Source organism: Branchiostoma floridae, chromosome 5 (assembly GCF_000003815.2).
Source record: "Branchiostoma floridae strain S238N-H82 chromosome 5, Bfl_VNyyK, whole genome shotgun sequence".
Lineage (NCBI taxonomy): Eukaryota > Metazoa > Chordata > Leptocardii > Amphioxiformes > Branchiostomatidae > Branchiostoma > Branchiostoma floridae.
This window is the reverse complement of record NC_049983.1, coordinates 18,945,134-18,963,130: the sequence shown is the minus strand read 5'-3', so window position 1 is coordinate 18,963,130 and position 17,997 is coordinate 18,945,134. Positions and strand designations below refer to the sequence as shown.

At 39.8% G+C, this 17,997-nt stretch overlaps 2 protein-coding genes across 6 annotated transcripts in view; one reads left to right on the top strand and one right to left on the bottom strand.

Moving 5' to 3' along the window:
* LOC118415892 (potassium voltage-gated channel protein Shal-like) overlaps window positions 1-10,484 on the top strand; it is a 54,329-nt gene extending 43,845 nt beyond the window's left edge. For 2 of the 3 annotated variants that reach the window (XM_035820815.1, XM_035820814.1), the window contains exons 4-7: window positions 3,169-3,261; window positions 4,680-4,772; window positions 5,596-5,625; window positions 6,804-10,484. In XM_035820815.1, coding sequence (XP_035676708.1) covers window positions 3,169-3,261; window positions 4,680-4,772; window positions 5,596-5,625; window positions 6,804-7,211 — 624 coding nt within the window. In that variant the 3' untranslated portion in view covers window positions 7,212-10,484. The remainder of the gene's footprint in view (window positions 1-3,168; window positions 3,262-4,679; window positions 4,773-5,595; window positions 5,626-6,803) is intronic. The other variant, XM_035820816.1, reaches the window with a different exon arrangement.
* LOC118415893 (bis(5'-adenosyl)-triphosphatase-like) overlaps window positions 1-17,997 on the bottom strand; it is a 46,120-nt gene that overhangs the window by 24,795 nt on the left and 3,328 nt on the right. For 2 of the 3 annotated variants that reach the window (XM_035820817.1, XM_035820818.1), the window contains exons 5-6: window positions 17,574-17,642; window positions 17,346-17,447 (exon numbers count right to left, since the gene is read on the bottom strand). In XM_035820817.1, the coding sequence (XP_035676710.1) occupies window positions 17,346-17,447; window positions 17,574-17,642 (171 nt within the window). Of the gene's footprint in view, window positions 1-16,049; window positions 17,448-17,573; window positions 17,643-17,997 lie in introns of those variants that run through there. The other variant, XM_035820819.1, reaches the window with a different exon arrangement.

The window sequence follows — 17,997 nt, the reverse complement described above, 5'->3', positions numbered from 1 at the left end:
AACTTTGGGGTGAAACTCTTTGAGAATTTTCAAAGTTTGAACTACAGGTACATCTAGCATACTCAGAGTCACTATGCAGAGGTGGTTGAGCTGACTTAAGTAGAATTTAGACTCATGACATCTGTTAGTTTGCATCAAAGTCACAGCTGGGCAATTCCATTTCGAAGGTTAAAGAAGAGTGGCATATACTTCTTAGGAAGATTTTTTGAAATGAAAGAGTAGAGGTAGGAGATTGCGAGTGATGATTAAAATTAAAGGGGGGGGTCAAATATATCTTGCTGACCATGCCATTCCTAGATTTCTTATTTGGAATAACCCTTATTACACAGTGTAGATAAAAAGTCAACTTCAGTACAGTTGGGATTTTGTAGAGTAGAGTAGTACTAGAGAGTAAGTGAGTAGTAGTAGATATCATTTGATCATGGCATAGTGTAAAAATAGGCACAGCTCTCATTCAGTACATCAAGCCAGCATAAAATGTGGGTTACACATGTGTACATGACAATATCATGCGCTATGGTGTCCTAGTGTACAGAGGGTCCCCTCATCTGTCAACACTGATTTGCTATGCATACAGCCAGAGGAAAAAAATATGGTAATTCTTCATAGAGTAACAAAAAGATCTGACTCACAGATGCAAACTACCTGTTATATGGTTACAAACCTACAGTGTATGTTTCAAAACCCCCTAACCATAATCCTAACCCGAGCATATGGGTGTTGGAGGCCTAGGGTAGGGGCGTTGGAACATAGGGGTGTCAGAACATGGGGCTGTTGGAATCTAGTGGTATCCCTGGTGGTGACGACTTGTAAAACAACATACAACAGAAAATGTTCTTATTTCAATCATTATGTTTTAGACCTAAATATATGTGGGACCGCGCGGCGCAATCGGCAGCACGTTTGACTCAGGTCCAGAAGGTCCTGAGTTCAAACCCCGCCGCGTCACCGATGTTGTGCCCTTTGGAAAGGCACTTAACACGACTTTCCTCTATAGGCTTCAAAAGTCTTCAGCAAATTGAAGTTGGTAGCCTCAAAACGAAAGAAAGAAATACATTTTTTCTTGAGGATTAGATTTAAACAAATATTAGGGATTACAGTCTGAGTTGTTTAATCAAACAATCACCAAAAATAGAGTTTGAAAAAGGCCAGATCAAGACATGAATGCCGATCTAAAGCTCTTGTCTCATATTTCCTAATCCTCCTCACTAAAACATTAATGTGCTGATCCTGGAAGAGAGGACACAGACGAGTGACCTTTTAGTAACCCCACCTTTGACCTTTTCACTAAATACCAGTTCACCTTTAGAACCTGTATAATGTCAAACTGTGCACATTCTGCAATTGTTTCTAACTTCAGAAGTACTGACAGCACATGAAATATTAAATGTTATTGTGGTATTTCTAAACTTCGTGTCACAACAGATAAGAGGGAAAATAATCGTCCCTTTTTCCAAGATCTATTTTTTGCATGAAAAGATACTGAAATCCACAATAAGCTCACCTGAATGTAATATATTACATACTTATCTATCCTTAGTCTGTAGTAGAATTTTAAAAATCTATTTACCATTCCTATTGCATAATTCACCATACCAAAGTTGCTGTACTTTTTGTTGCCACTATTAAGCTTCTACAACATTTTTAAAGCCAATTAAATCATGACTGCCCATATTAAGACATTTTTCTTTGAATAAAACCTTTTTTTGACAAAGTATCACCTCTGTTTGAGAAAGGTCAGACATTTTCTTTGAACAAAGCCTTTTTTGGACAAAATGTGACTTCTATTTGTCAGAGACTTATTTGACATTTCACTGTTAAGCTGATGACAGTTTGAATAATTGCCAGACAGACAGCAAGTTGATGACTTGTCACTGACTTTGGTCCCTTTCATTAGGATACTTCAGACAGTGAAGTGCAGCAGGGGATGTCAAAGTTGTCAAAATGTGTGCCCTTGACATCTAGCGAGATTGTGAAACTTACAAGTCTTAGAATGATCCACAAGATAGATTGCTTACTTCATCCCTTCTCTGTGACCTATCTATTTCTTCTAAGCATGTTTCCAGAGATGTGGGCACAAACAAAGCAACCTACATGGACTTAAATCTCAGCGGAGAGATCCAAATCCCTAATGCCCTTGATTCTTCTCTATGGCAATATACTTTATGGCATTACATGAAGGCATTGCCCAAAACAGCTATAAATCAACCGTTACGTGGATTGCAGGGGAGGAGAAAGTTGTCATCTGCAGTCATATTTACGTCATGTTTTTGTCGTTGTGTTCTGCTGTGATTGATGATCGCCTGTTTTGATACACACGTACAGTACTGCCTGTCTTAAACTAAACATGCAAGTAAACTTAACTTGAAAAAGCAATAAACAGAAAGCCCTTCTCTTCCCTTGCAGTTTTCACACATAATGTTGTTGAATGTGATTTCATATTACATGTACACATGTACATTATGAGCATGCATGCGTAAGACTCTGAACATCAGCCTGGTTAGCACATGCTTGTATCAATCCATGATCAGTCACTGTGGCAAAGTCAACTGTCCACAGCAACCATGGACTGATTAACCCGTGACCAGGCCTGGTGCCTCAGTTGCAGTGTGTAAAGCCACAGTCACGTTTCCAAAGTAGGGATCCAGTTCGGATGCTAAACTTTGTGGAAAGAAAAAAAGAAGAAAGTGTTTATCAAGATCAAGTAACACACACAACTTATGCTCATGGCTTATTACTTTATGTTTTGCATGTTTTGTTGTCGACTGTTTTGTAAATTATAATTTTTGTTCCAAAATGCTGCCTGGTTACGGGCCCCGGTTTGGAAATGTGACCGTAGCATTACTAAGCATGTATTCGTCACAGTATCTGTTGGATGTCAAAATTTTGTCAGTTGTATGCAACACCTTTGCCAACACAACAATTTGGAAACTTCAAATGAGATATGTTCCTTATACAAACATGGTGTTCTGCAGAAGTGCTCATTTACACCATTCTTCACAAATGTCCATGCAGATGAATCTAGTACATAAGAATGACATCAATGCTTTAAGTACACCGAACACTGCTTGGATACACGTGAGATGACACGTATGTAAGATGAATTAAAAAAGAAAACAAAGCATTGTCGATATATCTAACATTTTGACATATTTGTTCCCCATGCAGCAAGCCAGACTAGCTAGGATCCGAATAGCGAAGAATGCAAGTGGTGCACACTTCATCAACAAGAAGAAAAAGGAACAAGACAGGGAAGACAAGGTGAGAGCACATGACCTCTTTCTGAACAGTCTTTATACAGTAAAAAAAAATAACCTCAAAATTTTAAGCAAGAATGCATCGCTTTGCTTTCATACTATAACTCTGAGAAAGTTGCAATTTCCATGTGATTTAAATTCTCCCCAGAACTTTTTTTGGTGGCCATTCTATCCCCCAAATGTTTTACATGCTCATGTGAAAGATCAAATTGACAATAACGCATGAAAAATTTGTTATATTTTACATACTAGGTATATTATCCTATCATCGGAGAACTAAATATATCCCTTGGCACAATTTCTTGGTGTAATTCCATATGTCATCCGGAACCCAGAGTATCCTAATCAACGATGCTGCTTCCGCTCCACAAGAATTTATGGCTTTCATATCATGTTTCATATTTATGCCCTGCCTGTGCTACCCCAGGGGCCCGGAGACTTGTAGCACAATGACAATTACATGTTTCAGATGTCCTCGGATAAAAGAGTCCCATCTGTTCAGTGCTCGAAGCCTACATCTGCACCTTTATCAAATCTCCTGACCTGATTATGTCGCACGTTCATCACAAGCTACACAAAGTCCCGCTCTCCGGGTAAAGCCTCGGCCGCTGGTGGCGCTACAGTCTACTGGGATATAGATGTCGAAATCTTGGCCTTATTGTGTCAAACTGTGGCTCAGAAAATGACATCTCCGTACGTAAAATGGGGTCACCTGACCAGGGTGCCTTATCAGATGTTAAGCTGCCCAAGGAGGTCAGAGCTTTTATGGCGCTGGGTCGGTCGACACGTGACGGCAACCCCATGACGTTGATTACCAACTCTGAATGGTTCTGAGATAAAAGAAGATGACAGCAACATTTTGCGCATGAAAAAAAGGAACACAAGTGTGTAACCTTCACACTACTGTAACATGTCTAACCTGTTCTAGTGGCCACCTTTGCATAGCGGCCACCTGGCCATTGAGGTTACTTTTTGTTGGTCCCTTGGATTTTTCCCATTGACCTAAGCATATAGTGGCCACCTCTCCAACGTGGCCACGGCCACACGATTTCTGGTACTGTAAATATAGATTACACAGCATATTGCGGCCATACAGCGGCCATGTCACCCTGCGCCAAGTTGAAAATCGTAGTTTGCAAGGATTTGGAATTCTCGACAGGGTCATTTTGGCGGTAGCGGAAGGTACACATGTCTTGAACATTAGATTTTTTAGATGATCCAGACAATGTTACTTGGTGAGAAAGACCAGTGGGTACTGAAATCATGTGTAATTGACCATTATTGCTCGTGGTCAATTGATCAACATTTTCTCTATAGTGGCCACCTGTCTATAGTGGCCACATTTCTCCAGTCCTTTGAGTGGCCGCTATAGACAGGTTTGACTGTAACTATTTCTCTCATTCTGCTGGAATTATTTTTCAGATAAAACAAGGGATAGACATTGAGGAAGAACCGAAAGATAGCCGCTTCGAGAGCCAACATCATCATCTACTACGATGTCTGGAGAACACCACGGTAAGATGTCCTGGTCACCTCTTGCAATCATTACAACCATCTTACAAGTATTCTTAAGCTCAAGTTTAACTGTAATACCCAACACAAAAATTGGACTCACCCAAATTTTCGACTGAACATCACTAGTCCTAGTCAATGAATGAACAATTCACTGCTGCCATGACGTCATCTTACATGTACAATTCTTTCAAAGCAGGTGGCTACATGTAGGTGGTCTTGTGGATAATTACTAATGGTTGAAAGGCTCTGTATTCAAATCCCTAGCAGGCCCTAATGTTGCGCCATTGGGAAAGGCACTTAAAACCTATTTTCTCACTTGACTCATGATCATTTATAAGTGGGTTCCTAGCTCCCGTCAGGGATGTCCTTTTGTATGAGTCATAAAGCCAGAGGGTCTGCTGTGTTTGAGGAGATCCACACCTTGAGTACATTAAAGAACCCACCGCACTTGGGGAGTGGGAATGGATCAAACTTTATCGTCTGATCTTACACAGCTTGCACTTGAAAAAATTGGTGTGTTGTATCTACATGTATAGGCTGTTTACATCTTATCCAAAGTTGTCTTACCAGTACATTTGTTTTGAAGCACACCTTGTTACATAGAAAGAGCAGGCATTATACATGTCCCTAACATTAACAAGATACAATGTGTAGGTGAATGCCTTTGTATTGATAAAATATAATTTTGTCTTATCTTTTATCAGTGTTTGTTCTATGTGTTTTCATTCCAAGTTATTTGTGTTCTATGTCACTGACTCAGTAGCTAGTCTATTTTGTCTGCCTACAAAAAGCACAATCTTATATTTTTACATATTAAATACAGGGACCAGACCTTCATGCAAGATACATAAAAGTTGGTGAAAATATGTTGTTTTACTTTGCACATTTAACAATGCATGCACACCCAGCAAGATTTTGTGCACCATGTTTGTTTGTTTGTTTGTTTATTTGTCTTTGTTCTGTACGTCAGCAAGTTGTAAAGGCTTCACCCTTCCACACCTATAACGTGCAATAAGGCACACATTACAGAGTGGAAATGCATGACCTGTTGCAAACTTTTATGGATAAGCAATTTTGTATGTTGTATATCAATGGATTAATCCTGGTATGAACAAGTGGAGGTGTCATCAGTGCAGTTCTGAGAGAACAGTTAACGATGCAGTCACATTCGTTGTAGGTTGTTGTCTGATTTTGATGTTGTGAATCTTTAAGGAGGCCATGACAAAACAAACTTCCCAAAGGGTCTTAGAGAGCGATTTTGAGAAGTTTGTATAATAATGCATGACTATATCACAATGACAATTGTACAACAGATATAACCAGGCACAAAATACAGCTGTGAAGTGTCCACCTGCCTTGATAGCAACATGCCTGGGCTCCATTTCAGGGAGGTTTTTGCAATTTATTAGGTATTAGATTGCCCAGGAAAAAAATTGTGGCTTCCAAATTGACTGATGGTGACAAGTGCTTAGCATTCAGTAATGGTAACAGCCAATGCCAAGGTCACCTTACTCTGGCATTGGCATTGGGACTTGACAATGTTGTAGCCAACCATATATGAATATTGTATTGATGAAGAAACAGCACACCACAGTTGCAGCAATGCTATGAAAATTTGTCAATTCAACATGACAAGCAACTGTCAATGTCAGTTACACCACTATGTTGTAACACTGCTATGTTGAGACACCCCTACATGTATGTTGCAACAATTGAATGTTGTGACGCCCCTATGTTCAGACATGCCTATGCTCCAACACCCCCTAACACTAGCATAGGGCCAGGGTGTCAGAATGTAGCAGTGAGTGTTTGAAGACAGACATCGGAACATAGGGCTATTCCCATTAATGTCTATTTATTTATTTATTTCCCATTAATATCAACTGGTGATTTGGTTTTGTGCTTGAACTTACAAATCAAACTATTCTTTCACGGAAGTTTTGAAATCTGAAATCGAGATATATGACATATTGCAGGGGGCACAAGTTCCAAAATCTTATTATGCTGAATCTCTTTACTATTTGTTCACAGGACAGAGAATTTGTGGAGATGGAGTACACATACAACGGATTAGCTGCTCCAAAGGCGCAGAGTTCGCCACCAACACCAAGCCCTTCCCAGTCGTCCCAGGGAAACCCCGTCGAATCAAGTTGCTGCTCTCGGAGGAGGGGGAAGTACCAGTTTGCCCGGAGTGTGTCTGACACGGGCCAGGAGCTTAACGATATACAGATCGCAGTTCCCAACAAAACCTCCTCAAAGACTCACCTGAACGCGAGTGAGCCGCCCAAGATCAACTCCACCAACACCACAGTCACCACCTCCGCCATCATCACCACGCCGACGCCGGGGACGACCTCCGACACGGAAGAGTCCATGATGACTGTCAGCACAACGACCTCTCCCGGTAACTCCAACATAGTCCGCATATCAACGTTGTAGGGAGGATTCTGTTCATACGTCACTTCACTGAGGATGCAGGGAGTATAAAAGCCATGAATGCAAACAGCATGTGCACTGCATTTTACTGCTAGAAAGTAGGGGACTACTAGTCACTCCAGGATGAGAATTCTGCCATAGAGAAAGGAATTTTCTATCAACCCTGAACTCTTGATTTGTACTGCAAGACACACAGGGTGCTCAGAAGAAAATAACAACTCCAGAGAATGTAGAGAGAATCTCAATTGGTAGTGGGTAAAGCAATCTGGCCATGGTCTTTCTAGCCAAATTTTGTGACCATGTTGCTTGTAGAGCCTCACGTGTGTGTTGTGGGGACAGATGTTTCCATTATATAAGTTACCATGTAACAGAAGGAAAGACGACAGTTGACTGAGGCAATGCAGTCAATGCTGGGAGGAGACAAAAGAAAGAAGTCACACTTGTATTAGCCACAGTATCAGACAGTTACCTACTCTTGTACATTTCAGTTATCACCCTATAGCTTGCCGGACTAAAGTTTCTTCGTTCAAAGCTTCTAAGGCACAGGCACAATTCCCACTGTGATAAGCCGACACAGGTAAAAATATGCTGCACAAGATTTTTACATGAGAGACCTAAAAAAAACGCCATATACATCTGTCACAGTAGCTGTAGGGGGCTGGTTGGTTTTTTCCAACTCGTTCCGCTGGAGAAATGTAGTTGTCGTTATTTGTCTGCAGGATGGGACGGGATAGGGTTGGCTCCAGGGTCTTGAGCACTGTGCCTTCGAGATGGTGAAGGTTTGGGAAAAAAAAGCAAAGCTACTACATCGCAATAAACAAAACAGTTGTCAGCCAGGTGGAGCACACCTTTGAGTGTTCATGTCTGACCAAGTGTAGTTATGCAGTGTAGAGTCCAGACATCATTGTGTACGAGCAAGTATATTGTATCTAATGAATGACCTATGATAAGAGCTGTTCGTGCAACCTACAATAGACATATTCTGACTTATAGATAGCATTACCCATTAAGAGAAAGCCAAATACTCTTTCTTGCTCCTTGAATCATGACAGAACTACATCATGAACAAAATATATATATATATCAATTCCATCATATGTATAAACTTGATAAAAAAATCACTGGTAACCAAGCATCTTGGTGTACAATGTGTGGTATGTCCACAGTTCAGAGATTTTTGTTGCCATCGGTGGGCATCCTTTTGTATATCATTTCACAGGGAGTATTGCAACGTTCCTGCCAGAATCCTGGCTATGTAAAATATGACAAAGCACAAGAGAAAAATTGAATTATAGGCTTCTAAAGATGTGCTACTATCATGATTATGAATAAAGTTACATGTTAAACACTTTTCACCTAGACTTAAAACTTGTAAAGCACTTCGCCGTAAATTTTCTGATAGCATTATAGTACGATGTTAAAAGGGAGAAGCAAGGAGGGCAACATATGTAGATCAAACAGTGAGTATTAAAGGGGGCATGATTCCGTATCCCTCATTACCTACTAGATAGATAGTCCTTTCTTTGTTTTGTCTATGTATATAAATATTCCTACAGTACTAAGATGGCAAAAAGGTAGTTAAATAATCTAGACAATCTGAGAAGCCCAACTTGCCAAATTTTATGTGTCAGCTGACTTTCCTTTCCCTTGCCAAGTTTAAATGTTAAGTAGCAATTTTATATACTTAGACTAATCAAGAAAAAAAGATATTTAGGACTGGAGAAGAAAAAAGATGTTCTTACTATGGATGACTTTAGTAAAATTGTCCTTTGTGATTAGAAATGATAAAGACGCATGGTGCGAATATTAGCTTCAATTATACATATTAGCAAATTTGAAAGTAAAACGATGAAATGACAATAAAAACGGCAAAAATTTAGACGACATTTATAGACAAAGAACCAAAATACCCTGTGTTCTGTAAACCTATCCGAAGCATATCTCCGGTGACTGTAAATCCAAAATATGACACAAGTGAATCCTTTGCTGTAATTTGATATCGTTAATGGAACCATGACAAACTCTTAAAAGGCTGTCGCACCTTTGTTCCTCTGAGCTATTCGTAGTACTCAGTCAAGGGCATTTAAGTGATGTTTTTGCTTGATCCCTGTTGTATTTTCCAGTAGGAAAACATAGATGAAATTGCCCACTTTTATAAATCAGCACTATGACAGAGTTTTGTATAAAATAGCTTTAAGAATTTGCCTTTATTATTAGATTTGACATCCATCGCAAAGGTTCTAGAAATCAGGGCCTGTATGTGATGAAATTCATTTCTAAACCCTATTCCCATATCCCGACCAACAAAAGAAAAAAAAACAGCCATAAAAACGCGGTAGCTACCAAGACATTGTAGAGAAAAGAATCATAATTAACTAGTCAAGTTAAAAGACTGCAGGTGATGTCATTCAGAAAACTTTCTTGATATGCCCAACTCATTTACATGTTGTCACCTTGAATGTATTGAATACCTGAGGAACCTCTAGAATAGCAGTAGTGCTCTCAAAGGAAGTAATCTACAAATCTTTATCATTTCTTGTCACAGAGACTGAAGCTTTGTAGCAAAAAATGTTGCATATTTGTGTCTAACTGTTATTGAGATGAAGAGTATTTATTTTATTTGTTCAGGTTGGTATCAAGAATTTAAATATGTACATGTAACAGTTACACTGTTTTGTTGCTTATAAACAAGAGAAATATAATTTGTTAACAGGCTATATTAGCTTGAAAGATCTTTATTTTTGTGACTGATTGTGATATGTGTGTACTTCCAACTTTTTTCTTAATTAGGGGCATTGAAACTGTCCTGGGAATGCCAGATTCTAATATATTTCACTTAATTTTAAAGAGTGTAAGGGAAATGGACGGAAGCTTTTCCATGATGACATTGTATAGCACAGACATATGTTACTTCTTGTGGTAAAGGTACCAGCATGACCAACTGTTGCATGCAGTATATTGTAGTTAAACAAGCCAAGATGAATTGGCATGCTTAAAAAGAGAAGCAGTGTTGGAAGCCTTACCAGATTTTTGTACATATGTGATGGAAGAAGTACCATTTTGGACAATGCAGTCTGTGTAAATACCACATTTACCCCCCTCCCCCCTTCCCAACACCCCAACAACATCACTGGCTTACAATATTGTGTGTACAGTGTGGGCAATTGTAGTCACCAGAATGAGTTCTTGTAGCTCCGTTGGTCCAGTCTGAGAGCTGTAATTTATTTTGGGTGTGCTCCCAACGCCTATGTGGTAAATAAACTTATTTATATGCAACCACCGGTTTCCTTCTGTCCTCTCCATGTTGTATTCTCTTCTTTAGTCGCACAGACAGATAAAAAGCTAGTTCATGGTTTGAAGTGCACATGCAACGTGATGCATTGTGGGTGCCCCTGCCAATACAAAGATAATGTCCAAGGGCCTTCCACTTTGACATATTACCCACAATGCATTCAACAGTGCATGCACACCTCAAACTGTGAACAAGCTTATAACTGATGAATGAATTCTGTATAGGACTATTTATGATATGATGGCAATGTTATTATGAGACATTATCTGCAATATTATCATTTAATTGTAGACAACATGCCATTTCCTCATCTCAACAGAAATCGCAAGACACATAATCATACATCATACATCTTACATGTAACCTTAAATTGAACCATAATTGGTCTCCAGCCATGTCTAACATTCTCCAAGGACCCATCTAGAAAACAAGGTGGCTGTCACAGCACAAGTCATAGTCTACAAACTTCCTCTATAGTGTGATCGATGCAAATCACAGATTATACTCAAATCCATAACCAAATCCAGCCTTTTAAGCATTGTGAAAATGGTGACTGGCACTGTGCTGTAATGTGACAGCCATCTCTGATGATCACATGACTTAAATGGTCAGAAGTGGGGAGAGTGGCTGAAATGCCAGTAGCAGAGACTAAACCAGTACAAAAACAAAAAGCTCAATACACATAGATCATACATTTGTATCTAGTACACAAAGTATTTTATGTCCTGGTATGGCAATGACAGTGCAACAAAAACAGTGTAATGTACATGTAAAGAAGAATATCGTAGACAAACAAAATTACAGACAGAAAAGATGTTAGCACCACTTGATACACAATGTATAAAGGTTCTTGCGTAAAGTCTCTGCCTACAACATCATTGAAACATTTGGTTAGTGCAATATTCCGCCTGATGTTACAAGTAGCTACAGTGTGCTACACCAACTGATCAGTTTGCCTCTTGATGACTGAAATCTTTTGCTTCCAGTAGAGATCAAGTCAATACACAACATAAATCAGTCTTCAACATATAACACATACAGTGTTAGTGTTGTTTGGGTAAAATATGACAAATATGATGCAAGAAAGTAAGGGCACTTTCATAATAAATGCTCAACTTAATGTTAGTGCTTTGAAATAATGACAAATATCCTCTTGCAGAGCAGACACGTCACACGAACCAATTCAGGAAATAAGATGCAACAAACTGGTAGCTCAAAATTTGAAAAATAGCTCTTGAGGGATGTAATTTCAAGACAGCTTTTGAATACATCAGTAGACACCTCGCTGGTACATAAATCTGCACACGGCACATCTGAGACAGGAGCACTGTCACCACACGCTGGAAACCCGGCAGGAGATCAGAAAGCTCCTTTTGCCGGGATGAAGAGACTCACCACTATCCACTAATGCATACCCGGAGGGGGAGCTTGTGCCACAGAGGCAGCGCAGCAAGGGGAGAAAACAGCGGGAAAATAAGTGGTGCTGTCAGACAGTTTGCCGCCCTTTCAGATCGGCATACTCCTGATCGCTCGGTGCGAGGAGAGCGACTCACAGCACTGTCAGATGTTGTCAAATATCCCGTCTGAGATTGTTATCCGTCTTCTTTGTAGCATCCTTCAGGCACAGGGCAGAGCTACTAGCCCATCCATCAAGGTCGCTTTAAAGTGTCGGAAAGATTTCAGAGGTACTATCGGGAGGATATCTGCCCAGCATCTCACGCAACGTTGTCACGACTAACCGCTTTTCTTCCGGGATCAATCCACACCATCTCCAAGATCACAGGAAGTGAGACGTTTTGATGTCTGAGATTGACGGCAAAATCAGCTGCCCCTTTTCTTCTTTCGTCAAATGGCCTAACTAGCATGTAAACAAGGTGACTGAAGAAAAAGGTCGAAAAACAACAGACGAAGTGGTACATGATTGATTAACATATCATGCAGATTCATGGGAACTGTGCGAAATCATATTACCCAGCATTACACTGCCATAGGAAAGGACACAGGATAAACGTTTCTGCTAATGTTTCAGGATCTGCACGGAATCCCATATGGGATCACTATTTGTGATCCCTCTGGGATTCAACAGCGTTACCTGTTGAGGATTTTTGGATCACAATACAGCCCTCCCCAGCCTACGTTGGCCTTAATCGAAGCCCCTTTCAACACTATAGAAATACCATTTGCATGAACTATATGTTGACTATAATGTAGAAGGTATATATACAAACACATACATTACATGTGTCTAGTATACAGTAGCATTACAGTAACTACCTGGCATTCTTTAAAAGCTTGGGGTTAACCATGTTAGAGATAAGAGGCTGCTGAGTACAGACGTGTTATTCAAGTGACTGCAAGAAATACAGAATAGATGGGTCAGGAAAAGACAATATGAGTACAAATGTATACATTGGATTACACATGGCCAATTTGGCCTCTTCTCCCATGATATATTTGGGCAACGAGACGCGAATATCGTCTTAAGTTCCCTCGGGGCACCACAGGGACATCAGAAATTTGACAGTATATTAGAATCCAAGCCTTAAAGGAAGGCATTAGATGCTAAGGGCGCCTTAAATCATGTGGGGGGCTGCTGTGCTGGGCCAGCTTCCTCCCTAATAAAACATTGACCTATTTCATTATTCTCCAAATGTAGGGCACATCAGCTTATTTAGCTGTGCATAATTACACGACACAAGCTTGGGCGTTCATTGCACAATTACCCACCGCAGCCCTTCTTTTTCATTATAGGGGAAAATGTGATTTATTCAGCTATTTGACGTAACACACGGAATTGACGGGGGCCAGGAGGCAACTCAATATGGCTGTCTACATCGCACAGCACATTAGTTCCATGGAAATTTCCGATCCGCGCGTGTGCCCCCTCCCGTAAACGCCATCCCGAAGTGTCGCCCAGCTTGACTTGTGAGGGAAACGTCCTCGCTCAGATCCGGGCTAATCCTGAGAAAATGGCCGGGGTCGGGAGCGAGCAGATTAAATCTACTAAAACTTCTCTCATTTGTTGTGTAGATTGCTGAAGCTGGAGCTGGCCGGGTGCCACTGGGAGTCTGGGCAGTAATCACGGGAAATGGCCGGCTGTGGAGGCCTCCTCGCTTTGATGGGTGTGGCTCGCTGGTAAATGAGGTGTTCAAGCACATTGATTTCCCCATAAGTCACCATTCTGTTGGCAGGAGTTCAATCTTGTACAAACCTGCAATAGGGGGGAATGCAGAACACCTACCCTATCCTCTGCACATATTCAGGTGGCCCTCAAGTTAATGTGCTGTCCACACTCTGCTGTTTTTAAGAGTAAAACACAAACAAGGTGATGTCAGCATCTCCCATTGATTGAGTGAAGCCTCTGATTGCAATCACCAAACTCATTCATGCATACATTTATCTGCAGGAGAAGGCTATTTTTAGACATCTGTCAATAACAATGTTTTAGTAAAAGATCGAAGTAATGGAAACATTATGCAGATAGGGCAGGTTACATTTCTAGGTCATAAAACATAATTACATCAGCTGTTTCTTTGAAATGCTTACACGATAAAGCTACATTTGTGCAAAGGATATTTTAAACATGCATTTTGAGTTTTCTTTCAGTTCTACAGCCTTTATATTTTCCCATCAGCCTGAGCAACTACACATATCTTCAGAGGCCAAAGCATTAGCTAGCTGCCTAGACCAAAAACAATACCTCCCAATGAAGTAGTACTGTAAATGCATTTAAGTTCTCAGGGATTTAATTTCGCGGTAGCAGCAAAATGGACTTTTCGCGGTGGTTTTAATTTCGCGGTAGCACCATGCACTGCTATCTCTTACTGTTATGGAAAAATATTCACGGTGGTTTTAAATTCGCGGTGAAGTGGCCGCCGCGAAAACCGCGAAGATTAATCCACCGCGAACATTTCTGCATTTTTTACAGTATCTTGTTCGATTGACTTCATGACTTGGAATGTCTGTAATTTCTGACTAACCACTTAGTTCTACCACCTCGGAACTGTACAATCTGTCAATCCAGTAAGCCTGACCTTTGTGGTGACACAACTTCCCTTTCACTACCTGTCACAACTGTATTCAAAAATAAAACACAACATCCAGAAACACACACACACACACACAAACATATACATAGACACAAACACATGAATAAATAACACATGTACATTTAAGACATAATTGCAGAAAGAATAGTTCAAAAGAATAGTTGCCTTTTTAGAGCATGGTAAGAAAAATAGGAGCTGTCCAGCCAGGACTGCACAAAGTGACTGATTCAATCTGTATGCATGAGACAGCGGGAATCTGACCATCTTCTGAGATAAAAGAAGACAAAGAGAGGAGAAAAGAAAAAAAGTAATAAATAGTCTGTTTCCAAGGACTTAAACTCATTCGGGAATCGAAAAAAAGAACATTTGATCGTAATAAGCATATTCCTAAATCTACCTTATTCCATACAGTCAGTCAGTCAGTCAAGAACATCAGATGTCTGCAGTCATCAACTCAGGAAGCTTAATATGCAGTTGAGGGTCTCCATGTGGGGTCCCGACAACGATTTACGCTCAATTCAGAAGAACCCCCTACATATTACGCTAAATAAATATTACGCTAAATCAAGGAAGGCAATTACGCTAAATTTGGTCGCCTTGCTATAAATTACGTAGATAAGATGGTTTCCCTTCGAATTATGGGAAATAAAAATAGGCTACCTACACCTGACGGAAAAGACATGCAGAGCCTCTCAGTTCACATGTACATGTAACATTACAAGTACTCTCCCTAAAAGTAAAACCCAAACTGTTGCATGAATCACACACAGCTCCATCTGTCGCAGTGGACCAAATCTTGGCTGTAAGTCAACACATTACCTTACGGCTAATCCTAGCGATGCCTCATGGCTGGCAGGGCCTGCAAAACAAGTGTGGAAAGGGTGCCATGTGTTTGACCTGATGTGAAACAGCTTTGTGAAATGACTTTCAAACTAAAGACAACTAAATCTGCAGACCCAGCACATCCATACCAGTTCCCTAACTGTGCAACTCTATGCAAAGATCTTGTGATTTTGCATGAGAGATGAGACACGCTTTACATTCAACAGTTTGCCTAACTGTCAAATGGAGCACAAGATAGATGTTTCGCCTAGCAGGTTCCTTTGAAGTTGTGATACTGAATGTATTTGAGAGATTGTAGATAAACATTTGAACAAAATGTTTCATAGTTCAAGATACCGATCTTTATACTATCCCTTTATGTGGATGCACAAGGCAGTGTCTTTGTGTAGCCTGCCATCTAGTCTGCTTCCTTTTAAATGTTCCAAAGAATAAAATGTACCAAAATAGGTATTCTTTTGATACAAGGTTCATTTACAGCATGTCATGTTTTGTTTATCGGATTTCATGTACAGTATGAATACTGTATAATCTAAATGCCATATTGTCTGTTTTCATATCAGTGGACAGATATTGGTGTCCACTTGACAGACAAATGATCACTCCCTTTCATCAAATGAAAACCTGTTATTATACATTCATTACCCAACACTTACTGAATACAGTGCAACAACAGTTTATTACATGTACATGATTGTATAACAAGCCCCAACAGAGGTCCAGGCAAATAAGGCAAAATCAGCCTGTTAAAACTTTCATATATTTTCTTAAACTCTAACCTTCTTTAGATTTACATTGCTTGACAACAATGTAGACATTGATAAAGTTAGGAAGCTACTGTTATTCACAATGTCCTCTCATCACACATACCATGTGTATAATGAGGTCATTATCAAAGTCAGATTTATTTCTGGTTTTGCACAAACTGAAGGAGAGCAACTTTATCATAATCTATGTAAGATATTGTCTAGTCATTTCAATGATGCAATTCCCAAGCACGGGAAACTGCATCCTCTGAAATGTGCTATAAAAACACACATACTAGTATATATTTCCTTTCCAAAAATTCTGGTCACAAGGATGTATTTAGTGACCTTAGTGATATCACTAACTATATCATTAAAGTCAAGTTTAGCGACTCCCATATATGAATACAATTTAGGACGTTCCCATGGCTTAGCCCATCTCCATCAATACATAGAACTGCGAAATACTTTAAAATGTAACTTTAACACTTATATGCAGCCACTCTCTCACTGGTCGAACCCCTAATTGTCATTCTCTCAATGGTTGAACTGCAAATTGCGATGGACAGTCAGGATGTCTTGTACAATGTTCTATTGACAATCACAGACAATCACAGTGATGGTGTACATGTATTAGTCACAACAGACGCTTCTGTGTTAATGCATGTTACCTTATCATCACTAGTGTTACACAATGAGAAGTACTTATTATGAGATCACCATTAACATTTACTAAGTACAATAAGAGCATTCTAGTATACCCTGGAGAATACCCCACAGGTGGGTCCACCTGAGATTCCAGGCTTGGACAAGTTTTTTAAAATTTGGGCAAGTACATATACCAAACCTACTTGACCAAACCAACTTTTCACTTACCCGAAACAATAACATCTTTCATTTATTTTCACGTAAAGTAATGGCAACCTACTATTCTAGCTCTCTTTTTCTTGATGACATGACTGTTAGAATTTATAAGTACGTCAAAATCTTACTCAATGGAAAAATCTTACTTGCCGGGCAATTGGACAAGTGGTGTAGGATACTAGTATATGCTTGCCCGTTCAGCACTTTCACTTGCCCTGGACAATTGGGATAACGAATTTGTCCAACAACCCTGTCATGAGATACTGTACAATAGACGTATAGAAAACTGTGATGTTCAGTTCTACACAACGTGAACAAATAGGAGTAAATGTTAACTAGAGTCCACCTGACAGTTGAAGTATCTAGCCAAGACTGAAGCCTCCGCTGCCATTTCTTCTTCAGTTCTCCACTTTCCATCTTCACCCACTTCCTTGTCATGCTTGTCTAACTAAAAAATAGAAAGAAATACAGCCGTTACAAATTTTTTTGGGTCATACATGTACTTTAGCAAAAACATGAAAATTTTCAAACAACAAACAATTACACAATTCTTCATGGAAAGGTTAATTCTTACCGCCTCATACACCTCATCGTTTTGTGGAAAGTCGCCACTTTTCCTGGGAAGTATGTGTACATGAACATGCTGCAAGGATGGAACATTACATTACAACATTACAGGTTACTGCACAATAGTGCCACCTGGCACCTGATGTAATAACTGCAAGGGCCTCGTCACTGTTTTTGCACAGTTCAAAAATGCTACCTTGCAACCCATTGTAGTATTGCACTTCTATGGATTCACACATGACCCATGAACTTTCATGCTCACATATGACCTGTTTTGTAGCATGTATTATTATTCCAATAGATGAATGCTTTCAACAAGATCTTAACAATTTGGAAGATACTTAACATCGGGAACTATACATTCAACACTTTGTGGCATACACACATTTGACCTTGTACAACTGTTCATCTACGGGTATTTTGATGTATCA